General features: G+C 47.0%; 2 protein-coding genes across 11 annotated transcripts in view; both read right to left on the bottom strand.

The window, feature by feature from the left end:
* Positions 1-8362, bottom strand: part of TTC4 (tetratricopeptide repeat domain 4) — a 30978-nt gene extending 22616 nt beyond the window's left edge. Inside the window, exons 1-4 of one of the 2 annotated variants that reach the window (XM_042951523.1) lie at positions 8165-8362; positions 7435-7552; positions 6535-6696; positions 998-1075 (exon numbers count right to left, since the gene is read on the bottom strand). In XM_042951523.1, the coding sequence (XP_042807457.1) occupies positions 998-1075; positions 6535-6696; positions 7435-7552; positions 8165-8281 (475 nt within the window). In that variant the 5' untranslated portion in view covers positions 8282-8362. The remainder of the gene's footprint in view (positions 1-997; positions 1076-6534; positions 6697-7434; positions 7553-8164) is intronic. The other variant, XM_042951524.1, reaches the window with a different exon arrangement.
* A 4157-nt stretch (positions 8363-12519) lies between these two features.
* The window catches only part of MROH7 (maestro heat like repeat family member 7), a 59303-nt gene continuing 56414 nt past the window's right edge, over positions 12520-15408 (bottom strand). For 3 of the 9 annotated variants that reach the window (XM_042951734.1, XM_042951733.1, XM_042951735.1), the window contains exons 23-24: positions 13410-13472; positions 12520-12875 (exon numbers count right to left, since the gene is read on the bottom strand). In XM_042951734.1, coding sequence (XP_042807668.1) covers positions 12631-12875; positions 13410-13472 — 308 coding nt within the window. In that variant the 3' untranslated portion in view covers positions 12520-12630. The remainder of the gene's footprint in view (positions 12876-13409; positions 13473-15408) is intronic. The other 6 variants (XM_042951737.1, XM_042951736.1, XM_042951739.1 and 3 more) reach the window with 3 other exon arrangements.

Here is a 15408-nt window from a genome sequence, read left to right as displayed (position 1 = left end):
TCATCAAAGCAGTGGCAAGACCGAAGACACTGATCTCTCCTAAAACGGTGCCCAAAGGCAGCTGCCTCTCCTCTCACCATGTTTGTTCTTCTCCAGTTAGCCCCTTTAGACTTTCCACAGAATTTCAAAATATCAGAACTGTAAGGGCTTTGATGTCCACAGAATCTAACCTCATCTTCCAGAGATAGGCAAACTGATACTAAGAGTGGAGGTCTTGCCACGGTCACATGCTGAGGTAAAACTGAATTCAGTCAAGGATTAGACTCCAGCTTGGAGCCAATTCCACAGGACTAGAGTGAATTTACTTGCTAATCTTTGAACAGTACCTTCTTTCCCTACAGCTGAGGAACACGGATCTACCTACCACCCCCTAACTACGCATATCTAAAGAGGCAGAACTTTGATAAAGCATTTGGCTTATGCTAAAGCAGTTGGTCCATGGGGATATAGGGAAGATTAATATGTGATGAATAAATTAAAGTTTACAAAGCACCTTTGAGCTTCTCAAACAAAAGGTAAAATATAAAAGTAATACAGCACTATTATTACATAGAAAGGTCAGACCACAAAAGAAAATATAATCTGGGAACATCTCAGCATCAAGAGTTCTCAGCAAAGGTCCAATAACTTACCTTTTAATTAACATGGCATTTGAAAATCTCACCTTTCAATCAGCTAATTTGGAAAAAAAATTAGAATGCAGCTTCTGGAACTGCTTTATTTTAATTAATTTTATTATTAATTTAAAACGAGGAGTTTCAATTTCTCTACAAATTCTTAAACCATAAAGGGTTATATTATTCTCTGGAAAATTCTTTTAAAAATGGCATGCTGCTATTGATAATAACCAGGAACTTAATATCAAGAATGCAAAAATAAGGTAACTTCATTAGTATATTAGACTCTTAATATTAAAGCTTAAAATTCCTCAACTCTTGGTGCAGTAAGTGCCAACTTTTCCATGATGACAATCATACTGTGGTTCTATGATACTTACCTCTTATTATTGCTTTGAGGTGGCAGGGTTTTAGCTTTTTGGCAGCTGTCACATCATTGAGAGCAGAACGAAAATTGCCTAATAGTCACCATTTAGTAAAAGAGAAAACAAGATTGAGATCAGAATATTTGCAAAAATTTGTGTGTAGAGACACATTCTTATACAGTCTTGGAGGAATATAAAAAAGAGCAATGGTTTTTAGAAAAAAATATAGTTGAGCTCATCAAGAGTCTTAGCAATATTTCTAACACTGGAAGCCCACAGAACAACTAAATGGCTAACAAGCCCATGAAAAGATGCTCAACATCACCAATGACTGAAGAAATTGAAATTAACATGGAACTGGTAAAAATTAAAGACAGATAATATCCCGTATCGGTGAAGACATGGAAAAAGGGCACTCGTGTAAGGATAAATTAGAGAGCAAATTAGCATGTACTTTGGGTGTATACTCTCACCCAACAATATTCTTCTGGAAATTTATCCTTAAAAATACTTGGGCAGGGGCACCTGGGTGGCTCAGTCAGTTAAGTGTGCATCAACTCTTGATTCCGGCTCAGGTCACAACCTCACAGTTTGTGGGATTAAGCACTGGGCTCTTCACTGACAGCACAGAGCCTGCTTGAGATTCTGTCTCTGCCCCTCCGCTCCCTCTCAAAAATAAAAACATTAAAGAACAATACTTGGACAAATGTACAAGGATAAATGTAAACGCATGTTAACTGCAGTATTACTTTTAATTGTGAAATGCTGGTGATACCCTAACTATCCTCGATATGGTAATGACTAAATAAACTATGGTTATGCCCACAAATATATGGTCAACTAATCTTTGACAAAGCAGGAAAGAATATCCAATGGAAAAAAGACAGTCTCTTCAACAAACGGTGTTGGGAAAACTGGACAGCAACATGCAGAAGAATGAAACTGGACCACTTTCTTACACCATACATACAAACTCAAAATGGAAGAAAGATCTGAATATGAGACAGGAAACCATCAAAATCCTAGAGGGGAAAACAGGCAACAACCTCTCTGACTTCAGCTGGGGCAACTTCTGACTAGATACGTCTCAAAAGCAAATAGGAACTATTGTGACTTCATCAAGATAAAAAGTTTCTGGAAAGCGAAAGAAACAGTCAACAATACTAAAAGGCAGCCTATGGAATGGGAGAAGATATTTGCAAATGATATATCAGATACAGGGTTAGTATCCAAAATTCTATAAAGAACTTATCAAACTCAGCAGCCAAAAAACAAATAATCCACTTAAGAAATGAGTAGAAGACATGAATAGACACTTTTCCAAAGAAGACACCCAGATGGCTAACAGACACATGAAAAGATGCTCAACATCACATCATCAGGGAAACACAAATCAAAACCACTAGGAGATACCATGTCACCACTGTCAGAATGGCTAAAATTAACAACTCAGGAAACAACAGATATTGGTGAGGATGTGGAGAAAGGGTTCGCACTGTTGGTGGGAATGCAAACTGGTGCAGCCACTCTGGAAAATAGTATGGAGATTCCTCAAAAAGTTAAAAATAGAACTACCCTACAACCTAGCAATTGCACTACTTGGTATTTATCCAAAGGATACAAAAATACAGATGTGAAGGGACACATGCACCCTAATGTTTATAAGAGCATTATCTATAATAGCCAGACTATGCAAAGAGCCCAAGTGTCCAATGACTAATGAATGGATAAAGAAGACACACACACACACAGATATTACTCAGCCATCGAAAAGAATAAAATGTTGGGGCGCCTGGGTGGCTCAGTCGGTTAAGTGTCCGACTTCAGCTCAGGTCACGATCCTATCGTTCATAGGTTCGACCCCCACATCGGGTTCTGTGCTGACAGCTTAGAGCCTGGAGCCTTCTTCAGATTCTGTGTCTCCCTCTCTCTCTGCCCCTCCCCTGCTTGTGCTCTGTCTCTTTCAAAAATAAATAAACATAAAAAAAAATTTTAAAAAGGAATAAAATGTTGCCATTTGCAACAATGTGGATGGAGCTAGAATGCATTACGTTAAGGGAAATAAGTCAGGCAGAGGAAGACAAATCCATGAGATTTCATTCACATGTGGAATTTAAGAAACAAAACAGATGAACATGGGGGAAGGGAAAAAAAAAAAAGAGATGGAAACAAACCATAAGAGACTCTTAACTATATATAGAGAACAAACTGAAGGTTGTTGGAGGGAAAGTGAGTGGGGGGATGGGCTAAAAGGGTGATGGGCATTAAGGAGGGCACTTGTGTTGAGCACTGGGTATTCTAAGTGATGAACCAATAAATTCTACTCTTGAAACCCATATTACATTATATGTTAACTAACTAGAATTTAAATAAAAATTTGGGAAACAAACTATGGTTAATCCATATTATTGTATAGTATGCAGCCATTAAAAAAAAGAGTAAGATAGATCTGCACGTGAAAGGATCTGCACATGATAGGATGCCTGTGCTACGTAGTTTTTTTTTTTTTTTTTTAATTTTTTTTTTTTTCAACGTTTTTTATTTGTTTTTGGGACAGAGAGAGACAGAGCATGAAGGGGGGAGGGGCAGAGAGAGAGGGAGACACAGAATCGGAAACAGGCTCCAGGCTCCGAGCCATCAGCCCAGAGCCTGACGCGGGGCTCGAACTCACGGACCGCGAGATCGTGACCTGGCTGAAGTCGGACGCTTAACCGACTGCGCCACCCAGGCACCCCTGTGCTACGTAGTTTTAAGTGGTTGTTCTATGTGTATAATGTCAATGTATAAAATGCAAATATGACTTTGTAAAACTAACCAATCTAAATATATAGGCATATGTACACACACATATGTATTTATAAATGTATTTAAAAAAAAAAACATGGTCTGCAATCACACACACACTGGTTATCCAAACTAGGAGGGCATGAAGTAGATTTTCACTTTCTAGTTTACTTAACAATTTGGTATCTACCTATTATTTTCACTTCTAAAAATTCTAGCACAGGGGTCAGCAAAATTTTTCTGACCCTCTTCTGAAGGGCCATATAGATATAGTAAATATTTTAGGCCAAATACGATCTGTTACATATTCGTCTTTGCTTGTTTTATAATTCTTTAAAATATAAAAAACATTTTTAGCTCATAAGAGGCCAAGGATCCAGATGTGGCATGTGAGCCATAGTCTGCCAAATCCTGCTTTAGCCTTAAGATGAATCAGAATTAGTGGAAAACTTTACCACTGTGTTCATTATTGCATTATTTTAAAACACCTAAAAGCAGCTGTATATTTAACAATAGCAAACAGTGAAGCCAAAAGTGTAAACACTGGTGTGTCCAAATGATGCAACTTTATGTAGCTATTAAAATAATATTCACAAATAATTTTAATGACAGGTAAAACTGTTTATATGTTACAAAATTAAGTGAAAAGAACGGAATACAATATTGGAAGAACAGCATATTAACTACACAAAAAATATATATATATAAGAGATCCAAAGACTTCTGGTTAAAGGTGGTAGATTGAACCTTTAGATAAGGTAGATAAGGATTTAACTCAACCTCCACTACTTTTCCCCTTTCCCCCAAAAATGCCATAAACCCACAGAGACAAAAAGAGTAAGAATACAGAACACATTGTAAAGCCGGAAAACAAAAGGACAAGGGCTAAATGACTAATCAGGCCTAAGAAAACTGAATTCTAAGCCAGCAAAGGGAAAGCCCCAAAGCTAGTGAGTGGTACTGCAGAACCTAAAAGTACTCAGGACTAAGGAACTGACAGCACCAGGTACTTCTGGAAGTGTGGGTAAAGGGGTCTTCCATTTAGTGCACTTTGAATCAAACCTGATTCTGCATACTAATCCTAGCACTGTGTACCCTTACACAATTCATTCTACTACATTTACTGTATTTTACGACAACTTCTTACTCTGACTAGGGAAAAAGCAGTCAAGCTCACCTACGTTACATGGCTGCTATGAGGTCAAGAGGGATGACAAATGTGGAAGTGCTCTGTGAGCTGTACCAGTGAGGTATCATTTAAGGAACAGCAGGGATTATCATGCCTCTACTCCTCTGGCATCACACACACACACGGTTTTCTTCTTGTAAGGTGCTTCTTCTGGTCTTATTGGCCCTATACAGGACAGTCTTAAAGTTGCCCAAAGAACTATGTAGCTATTGATCACAGTGAAATGCAGAGCACACAGTAAATGCTTTATGTGTATTTACTGACTAAGGAATGAAACTCCTCAGGGAAAGGCCAGGTCTTACCCATCTCTGCAATGCCCATGCCTAGCACAGAACAAGAACTCACGTTTGTCTGAAGGAAGAAAATGTATTCCTCCAGAAGTTAGAAAAATGGGTTTCCAGTCCTGGTTCTGACACCAACCAGAGGGTCCCTCTCTGGGTCTATGTAAAACGAGGGGTTGGTTGGCCCAAATAATCTCTTAAGTTCTATACCACTTTTACTATTTAGGATTGTATAATGAAACACACTAAAGGAGACAACAGTTGGAGCAGACTATGATTGGGGAGAAACTGCTCAAATGGTCCCAGCTGACTCATCCCAGCTAGACTGCAAGGCTTATGCTCTACCAGTCCTTCAGAAATGCCCAAGGCCCCAGGTCGTCTTTCAACTCTGTGATAAGAAACATGGGTCTAACGTGACCAAGACTAGTCACCAGCAATAATGTTACCGAATAACCAGTGTTTCCCAAAGTCACATCTGCTCAACAGTCCTGCATGGTAATAAGCATTACTTGAAAAGGAGCTTCCAAAAACATAAGAATCGTAAGGTAGGGTTCTTTGCTGTAGGTACTGCAAAGAACATACTAATGTGAACTGCAAATCTGCAACAAAGCAGCAGCAAGTTCCAAATTTCCTTGGCTAAAGAGTATTTGTCACATCAAAGGTCCCACAGAATGCTCTTTGAAAAATTCTCCCTTTGATTTATATAGTTCTGTCACTTAAAAAATCTCTATTTCTTGAATCCTTCTAGCATCCTTAAGAATAGGATAAAAGGCCAAAAACAAAAACACATTTTTTTTTTTTTTTTTGAGAGAGAGAAGCATTTGGAATAAAACAAAGATCATACCAACTCATTTATTTAGGCAGGTCACTTGTTTGGTTGAGATAGTAAGATGGGGCGCTTGGGTGGCTCAGTCGATTAAGTGTCCGACTTTAACTCAGGTCACGATCTCACTACTTGTGGGTTCGAGACATGCATCGGGCTCTGTGCTGACAGCTCAGAGCCTGGAGCTTGCTTCCGATTCTGTCTCCCTCTCTCACTGCCCCTCCCCCATTCACTCTCTGTCTCTCAAAAATGAATAAGCTTTAAAAAAAATTAAAACAGATAGTAAGAATTATACAATCTATCTGGTTTCCCTTTTCACCAAGTCCACCTGGAAGATCGGAGTTCAGTTAAACTTGCCTGGCTTTCTGAGATAAGCAGCTCTGCCTCTGACACTCTCAAACCCTGCACTAGCCAGCATAATGGCTTTTACCATAAGTTAATTCTTTAGAAAGCACTAAATAATAGAATAAATTACCAAGATAGTACTGTGCTGCTGCCCGGTTGGTATAAAGGACAGCATTCAAATCAGGGTCTGTGCATTTCTTCTTTAATCCTTCAGAGTACGAAATCACAGCTTTTTTATAGTCTTTTTCTTTAAAGTAATCATTGCCCTCATTCTTGTAGGTCTTGGCCTGTTCTGCAAAGAAGAGAATAAATAATCACTATTTCCTGTTTTTTTAAAGGCTCATCAAAAATAGATTCCAAACCATACAATAGTGTAACATATGATAAATCAAATAGAAGAAACCAATAGAAAAAGAAAACTCAAAAATTAATGCTATAAAACTGGCTATCAAGATGGAGAGACATAAGTCATGCATACTTAATGCTACAGTCAATTCCAAATATCTTACGAGGTAGATTAGGTACTTACAAAAAAAGTATACTTATCCTACCTCTTGAAGAATGGACTTTTTTTTAATTATTGAAGAAATGGGGGGAAATTCTACTTTTGTTTTTGCTTATGTTTTAATCCCAGGAGTGCAAATTCCCCTCCTCACCCTAGTAAGAGCCTACAAAATCGTTAAGAATCAGTTCAAATTTCCAATCCATTGTGAGCCCATTCCTACCTCCCCCCTTCAGTGTTCCAGCAACACATAGTATATAGCTACGTGTTGGCACTTACCAGATACACGTAGGACAATCTGGCCATCCACGGGAGCATAACCCTCGAGGGCCATCTCACTCACCCCTGTATTTCCCAATGCCTAGCATTTAGTACGTATCAAAAAAAAAGGGGGGGGGGGTATGTGTGGAATAAATAGTGACAAGTTAGACCAGGTTAACTACTTGTTATCAATCAGAACCTTTCTGACTCGCTCTTTACCTGAATCCAATGGAGACACAAAACAAATATTAGACTCATGTCAGATACCTTCTGGAGATCGTTCTTCATCAAAAATAATTGACTGGAGGCAAGCCAAGTCAGGATTTTCGTTGGGATCAATTTCGGATGGCGCTTTCCTCATAAATAGGGGGACCTTTTCAAATTCCTGGAGATTAAGACAAGAACGAACTGTAGGAATAAGATTGTCCACTGGGCAGATCCAATTCCATATCTCTACGTCAGAGTTTTCTTCCTCATCATGATTTGCAAATCAGGATTAGCTACCTCTCTCCCTATTCAGGCCTCAGTTTCCCATCTGTAAAATGACAGCGCAGGGTAACGACCTCTAAAGATTCTTTCGGTTCTCGCGTTTTTACAAGGGCCGCGGTAATCACCGCTAATTGAGCGCTCTTGCGTCCCCGTCACTGTACCGACCATATCCCTTCATCTTCGCCGCAATCCTACGAGACTGTGGGCTACAGTTTAGGAAATTTTACAAACGAGGCCACGGGCTCAGAGACATTAAGTAGCCGAGCCAGTAAGTGGTAGAGTCACAGGTGGGTCTGGCGCCTAAATGTACTGACAGCTGAAGAAGGCCCTCAAAACCTCAAGGCCGATTTTCTATCATTCCCAAGTGGAAACCACCTATCCGCTGGCAGCGCCAGGCCCGGGGATGAGGGAGGCGTCTCCGTGCCCGGGAGCCCCAGGTGTCGCGACGACCCCCCCACCCCCACCCCCACCCCCGACACACACACGTGCGGGGCCCCGGGCCGCCTACCTCCTCCCACTGGTCCTCGTGGAAGCCGCCACTGTAAGTCTCGTTCTGGAACTTTTCCAGGAACGCGTCCATGGCATCGTCGGCGTCAGCGTCGGCGTCCGACTCCCATTGCTCCATGGCTACCCCTCGGCTCTTGCGCCACGGTCGCAGCGGCTAAAAACGCGCGGCCACTTCCGGCAGCGCGGGTGCTCTTCCCTCAGTCCTCCGGGCCCACGCCCGCCAGCGCGCCTCGGGTTCCGCCCTACTCGGGACACGGCCGGCCCGGCTCCTCCTCTCCCCGGCCGGCACCACCCCCGCCCCGCCCTCCCCTCAGCTGGCCGCAGCCCCGCCCCTCCAGTGTTTGGGATGGTGGATAAACCCAGCGCCCCGCAGTGCCCCCTTAATCACTCCATTAACTCGTTTGTTCACCAGTTAGCACGTGTTCCTCAAGCTCCTTGTGTGCTCAGGCCTATTGTGGTGGCTGGGTATACAGTGGTGGGGAAAGCAGATAAAAAGCAGATAATACCCTTGCTCTCCAGGAGCTGATCAGGTAGTACGGAGAGACAGACGGTAAACATATACTTTGTAAGAGGTTGTCAGGTGCTAGCAAGAGCTATCAGGGGAAAGTTTCAAACTGGGTGTACAGGCATGCAAGCAAAGGAGGAGGCTGGAAGTGGCCAGGGCCTGTTGGGGGGTGAGGGTGAGGGGAGAGCACTCTCCATGGAGGGGATTGGCAGGGCCCAGCCGCAGGGAGGGGAGTTGGGGGAAGGGGGTGCTGGTGCAGAATGAGAAGTAGGGTGAGTAGGTGAAGTGAGAGGGATGATGAGTAGTGATTCTGACTTGGGTCTTCCTCAGCGTGCGGTGGTAGCTTCTGGAGAGTTTTGAGAAAAGGGGCTATGTGATCAGACATGCCTATTTCTGAGGTTAACCACCTCCCTACCCGCCCCAGCTGAGATGGAAACAGGATCTCCAGGGGAGGTGTGCCTTCCTACAGCCACAGGGTTACCCAATAGATGGCTACCTGGGCCCTGCATTGGGTGCTACAGCCTCAGGAAGCCCACAGCCTGGTCTGGAAGGAAAGATGGACAGGCAGCAGACCTAAACCAGGGCCGATTACAAGTCTGCACAGTGGAGGCCTAGAAGAGTGGGTGTTACCTCGGGGATTCAGAAGAGGAAGGTCTCCACAGATGGATGGGCTCTGGAGGGGAGCATCTTAGGCAGTGGGAGCCTCTGTGCAGAGAGGCATGGAGGTGTGTAAGAGCCTGGCATGCTGGGTACATGCCACGAATCAGGAGGAAAGGCCAGCAAGGTGGATGGGGGCCAGAGGGCAGTCAGGCCTTTATCTGGCAGAGGATAGTGAGCCAGGGATAGACCTAAGGACAGATTTGTTTTAGGAAGGCCTGGGTTGCCAGGTGAAGAATTGATGGGAGGAGGCTGGATTAAGAGAGGAGATGCTGGTGAGAGACTAGGGAAGAGAAGAGATTGGAGGCACAGCAGTGGAGCTGGAAGGCTTAGCCATTATCTCATACTCTGGCGAAAGAGATAGCAGGGCTAAGGGTGGATGCACGGAGGGCTGCGGCTTCCAGGACCGGGCCTGTGGCTTTTCCCTTCTAGCTGCCGCCCATGCCCGGCAGGACACCTGGTCCAAGTGCCTCCTCTCCTCCAATGCGGCACCTCCTTTTCCACCTTCATTCTCCAGCCTGCTCCCTAATGGTTCCCATTCTCACCCTTCTCATTATCTTTTCCCTTCTTGGGTACAGAGCCTACAGATCCTGTGGCTTCCATTTTTTTATTTGATTCCTATAAAACTCTGTGAGGTGAGAATTCATTTTACAGGTGATGTTGGGGGAGACTCAGAAAAGGGAAGTGACTTGCCGAGCGCTCTCTGATCCTTCTGACTCCAGATGACTTGGGGGCGCTGGCCAATCACTGAGCCCCTGTCGGCCTCTGTTGTGCTTCGAAGCCACCTAGACCAGAATGTGGCAGCTGTCATTTGTCAAGGCCAGCCCAGACCTGGGTTCTGGCCAATGAAAGCAGCAGTGTCTTTGGATAGAAAGGGCTGAGCCACGGGAGTTGGGAGACGTTTGGGACCCAACTTCTATTGATTCTCTTGGGTGACCTTGCACAAGGCCCACTCATCTTGGAGCCCTGTCCTCATCTGTAGAATGAGGGCAGTGAAGCCAGCCTGCCTTCGCCACAACTCCATGTGGCTACCGCGACACTCCAAGGAGGCCATGCTTGTGAGCATTCTTGGCAATGGAAGAGGTTATGGACAAGGAGCACTCCCATTTCCTGCTCTCTCTTAGGCCCAGAATCCTGATGGCCCTGGCCTACCATTTATTGGCAGAGGATTGTGTGGTCAGCATCCTGGGTTCCTCATCCCAGCAGCAGCTTAAATGTACTCTATACTCTCGCCCTGGGGAATCTCACCTCAGCCCTGTCTTCGAGGAATCCCGAACATGCTTCCATCCCGGTCCTTCTGCCGAACTCCCCACTATGCAGCCAGCCAGCCACCTGGCAGATGTCTCTACTGTCACGACACCAAGCCTCTCAAGCTCACCACATCCAGCCTCAACTCCTGTCTCTGTGAAGCTGCCTCTGATCCTAAGGGACCAACCAGTGTGGGGGACACCATTGACCCAGGTCATCCACCCAGAAATGCAGGCACCACCCTCAGCGCCTTGCTCTCCCTCCCCTTCCTCCATTCTGTCAACCACCAGGTTCTGACAATTCCCCTTCCTCTGTCTCCCCAGGGTCCAGTCCTCCCTCACCACCCTACCCTGCCATCCAGGCTTCCATTCCTCCCCACGAGCTGCCAGCCAAGTCTCCTTGCCTGTGCTTTTGTTCACCATCCCTCTTTCTTTCCACCACAGAATGAGCTTTCTTCCCCTCCCTTTTATCATTTTTTCCCTTTTAGGCCTCAGAGCCCTCCTCCTTACTCCCTCCCACCGGCCTGTGTTTTAATGTGTATTTTCAGCTTGTAAGTGTTCTTGCAAAGTGTGACTTCTTTTGTGCAGACATTTTTTTATGTCCTCTTTCCCTCAGCACAAGGTTTTAGGTCCCATCCAAGGTGCTACACGTACCCCCACTGCCTCTAAGTGCTGCATGGGACTCCGTGGCGCCCGTTCACTCCCTGAGGACGGATACCCAGGCTGCTTCCTCTCCCAGGTACCACAAATAATGCTGCAATGGACTTCCTCATACATCTTTTCTTGTGGACCTCTGGGAAGAGCTCTGAGATGTGTGCCCATGAGTGAAACTGCCAGGTCATGGCATGCATAAGCTTAATATGAATGAATAGTGATGGATTTGTGTCTGGAATGGCTGCACCCATGTGCCCTCCCACCAGCAATGCCTGCGGGGTTCCTGTATCTTCTAGAGGAAGGAGCTTTCTAAAGCCGACATCTGTCCACATCTCTCCCCTGCTTAACACCCCACCACGCCTTCCCACTGCTCCCTTAACACGGCCTCCACCACCATGGCAAGCTGGCCCTGGCCCTGATCTACACACACACACACACACACACACACACACACACTCTAGGATCCATTGAACCTACGTATCAGCAGCTGGTCCTCAGTCCCGTGTGCCCTGCTCTCCTCCATTCACGCCCACCATGTGGTCCTATTTCCAAGCCTTCTAGTGGGGGGTCTTGCCCCTGACACCCCTACTCCTGGCTGGCCTACATACGTCCCCTGAACTTCACAAGCTCCCATGAGCCCCTTCATCACAGCACCGCCCTGCTGGGCACGGATATCTTTACATGTCTCTGATACTTCCGTTAGACCGAAGTTTCTCAACCTCAACACTTTTAACCATTTGGGATGGATAGTTCTTCACTGTGGTGGGCCGTGCTGTGCACTGTAAGATGTTTAGCAGCGTCTCTGGGCTCTAATCGCTAGATGACAATAGCATCCCCTTCCGCAAGTTGTAACAAACAAAAATGTCTCCAGATATCGTCAGATATTCCCTGCATGTCAAAATCACCCCTTTTGAGAAACACTGCATCAGACTATGCGTTACTAAGGCCAGGGACTGGCCCTTGTTCTCCTCCAGCACCCAGAGCAGGCCTGGCTCCAGTTAGGTGCTCAGTAAATGCTACCCAAATGAAAGACAGCCAGCCGATCTCTGGGCAAGGACCGGAGGGTGGGACTCAGAGGTCAGAGTTCCAGAAGTGCATGACATCATGGGGGAGGGGAGTCTGTCCTTTTCCTTCCCCTAAAGGCACCCCAATCATCATCTCCTGTTGTTCTTCCACCCTCTCTGTGGGAGAGGGGACATCGAGGCACAAGGTGGACTTTTTCCATGGCCTTGAGTCCGCAATGAAGGCCACGCTCATCTCACAGATGTGCCACATGGAGCAATGGCTGCCCCAGGGCACGGGCGTCTTCCATGAGGAAACATGCAGGGGGAGAGGTAAGCCACGTGGCATTTATAGTGGGCATGGCTGTGGCCGCCTCTGGGGAGGGCTGGGGGCTCAGGCACATCACTGCTTCAAGGCCATCTTCCAGGAGCCCAGTGCCTGCACGATCCAGGAGCACCGCTGGTGAGAAGCGGGCAGGCTCTTGCAGCTAGGGCTCCAGCGGTGCGTGGTGGCTGGGTCGCACACCCACGAGTCCCCGTGTGGCAGCGGCCAGGAGTTCCAGCAGCAGCTGGCTAGGATGTGGTCCTGGGCCTGGGCCGCGTAGATGCACACTGATGCTTCTGGGTCGTGTCTCAGGTTTTCCAGAGCTGGGTCAGGGGGAGGAGAAAGGCTGCTTGTTAAGACCAGGTCCCCCACAAAGGTCTCACAGCGGATCCTCCCTTCTCACCCCCGTGTCTCGGCTTAGGATTTTGTTTAACATCCCTTCATTTCATCTTCCTCCCAGCCCTTCAAACTGTGCCTGCCTTTCGAAGCCTGAATTAAAATCTGCCTCCTTCAGGAAGCCTTCCTGGATTGCCCCAACCTCATCAGTTTCCCCAGTTACAAAATTAACCTGCCCCCATGAAGAGCCTGGACCACTTGCTCTGTACTAAATGGTTTGGGGCTTGTTTTCTAGCCAGGGTTCCTAGACTGTAAATTCCCCTAGGGTGGGGCTGTGTGTTCCGTGTCCTGGTGACCCCGTGGTACTTAACACTGCTCGCCAGGGATGAAGACTAGTACAGCTGGACTGAGCTGATGCCCCCTGCTTTGGGACCTAGTCCTTCTGTTTTCTGCCACCCACTTCGAGCCCACTCATTCTCTCCCTGGCCCCTGAGATCTCAAAGACACAGGGCAGGACTTACCCACTTTAACTTCATTCAGCCGGTCTTCTGTCATCATGCTCTCCATGCAGGGGACCAGGGACCCTTGAGTGTAAGCCCAGAGGTGAGTGCATCCAACTCCTGACTAGGGCCCCCGCCCTCAGACCAGACCTCCTGAAGTTCTCCCACCCTCCTTGAGTCCCACAAAGGAGGACATAAACAGAGACCCTGGAACAGATTCCCCAAGAGGAGTCCTGGGAGAGACAGCAGGTCCGGAGGGCAGGAATGGCACCGGGACAGGGACAGGATCTGGGCTAGAGCTGACGCTGACAGTGTGGCCCTAGGTGGTCCCTTACCCAGGTTGGCCCTTAGTGTCCTCACCTGAGACTCAGGGAGGTTGCTGCCTCAGCTGGCCCCTTCCCCGGGGTGCTTGAGCGGTAATAATGTAAAGGACACGGAGCGCCTTGCGCCCCTTTCAGGCAGGTGTGGGGTCCTGGAGGGAATGAGACCCCGCTCCTTGGCCACGTTGTTCAGCCCTCCCCAGCTCCCAGCCTACGTGCCTGGTCCCCAGAGTACCTGCAGGTCCTCGAATGGGTCAGGCTGTACCTGTCACCTCTTGTTGGGCCCGCCCCACATTTCTCTGCCTGGCTCATTCCTATTTATCCCTGAATATTCAGCTTAACATGGTTACTTCTCCAGGAAATCCTTCCTGACCCTGCGCCCACGCTAGGTTACGTGCCTCTCTGGGCTCCCAGAGTATCTGAGTTTCTCTCATCTGTACACACTGTGATGTATTTTGTGACTCATGAATATCGCCCACCAGACCAGGGGTCTCAAGCTTAGATCCACTCGGGGTGGGGAAGTGGGAAGGGCGGTCTCTGAGGATCTTAAATCACACGCACAATTGTATGTGTGTATGCATTTTTCTAGGGGCAAGTGTTCGTAACTTTTTTCAGGGTTTCCCAAACCCGCAAGAAGTTAGGGACCCCTGTACCAGGCCAGAGGTCGTCTGTGGCAGATGCAGCCTCTACCCTGCTTCGGTTCCCCAGCACAGATCCCTGGCACAGAGAACACCCCTGAGGCTGTTGAACACCAACACTTTTAGATGTGGTTAATTTGGAGCAAAAGTTAGGGAAGTCAGCATCTAGCAAATAATGTCACTCTGTGTGAGAAGCTGCCTCTGAGCAGGCCCCCACGTTCTGAGGGATGCCCCCAGTCCTGGGCTTGGCTCCTCTGTCCCTGCACAGAGCAGGTTCACAGCACACCCCCACCCCTGCCATCCACATCGCCTCTAGAAGGGTTCTCTGTTTCTCTAGACTAAGCATGGATGGTACCTGATGCAGAGGGGAGCATCATACAACGTTTGCTAAATGAGCCAGTGAATGGGTGCATGGACGACTGGACGGATGAAAACCACAAGTGACTTGGGGAAAAGAACTTAAAAAAATGTTGCAAAGTGCGGGCTGGGAACATCATCCTGTCGGAGCTCCTATGCACCAGGGTCTCTTGGTCCTGGTGAAGGAGTGTGTGGATATTTGAGGGAGGGGAGGGGCGTGGCTGGGAGGAGACATTCCCACCTGCCATCCGAAGGGTCTGAAGGGGATTCTGAATGAGGGGAATCGAGTTGTTTCGGGGAAGTGTAGAGTGAGCTGATGTTGAGGGAGCACCGTGACTAGCCAGTCTTCACATTATTAAAAAATATTCTCATCTAATCTGTGAAACAGGAGTTAATCCCCATTTTACAGGTGAGGAAACTGAGGCTCCGTGGGAGTAGATGACTCAGTTGGGGTCACACAGAAAGGGGATCATGGAGCTGAGATTCTACTTCACACTTTCTACCGCACAGCTTCGCCTCTCTTGCCACAGTCAATGGTAGGCTCCTGCTGGGCCCGGACCCGTACTGTACTAGGGAAGGGAGGGGGGAAACAGCAGTTCCGCTGTGCAGTTGCCAAGGTTGTGACCTGCACAAGGACTCCAGGCCGGATCCACCCTGTGGCCCACTTCCCAAGCAGGGATCTAGAGGAAGAAACACCTTTCTAAT

Source organism: Panthera leo, chromosome C1, assembly GCF_018350215.1.
Source record: "Panthera leo isolate Ple1 chromosome C1, P.leo_Ple1_pat1.1, whole genome shotgun sequence".
In the NCBI taxonomy this organism is placed as follows: domain Eukaryota; kingdom Metazoa; phylum Chordata; class Mammalia; order Carnivora; family Felidae; genus Panthera; species Panthera leo.
This window is presented reverse-complemented; position numbering and strand designations above follow the sequence as displayed.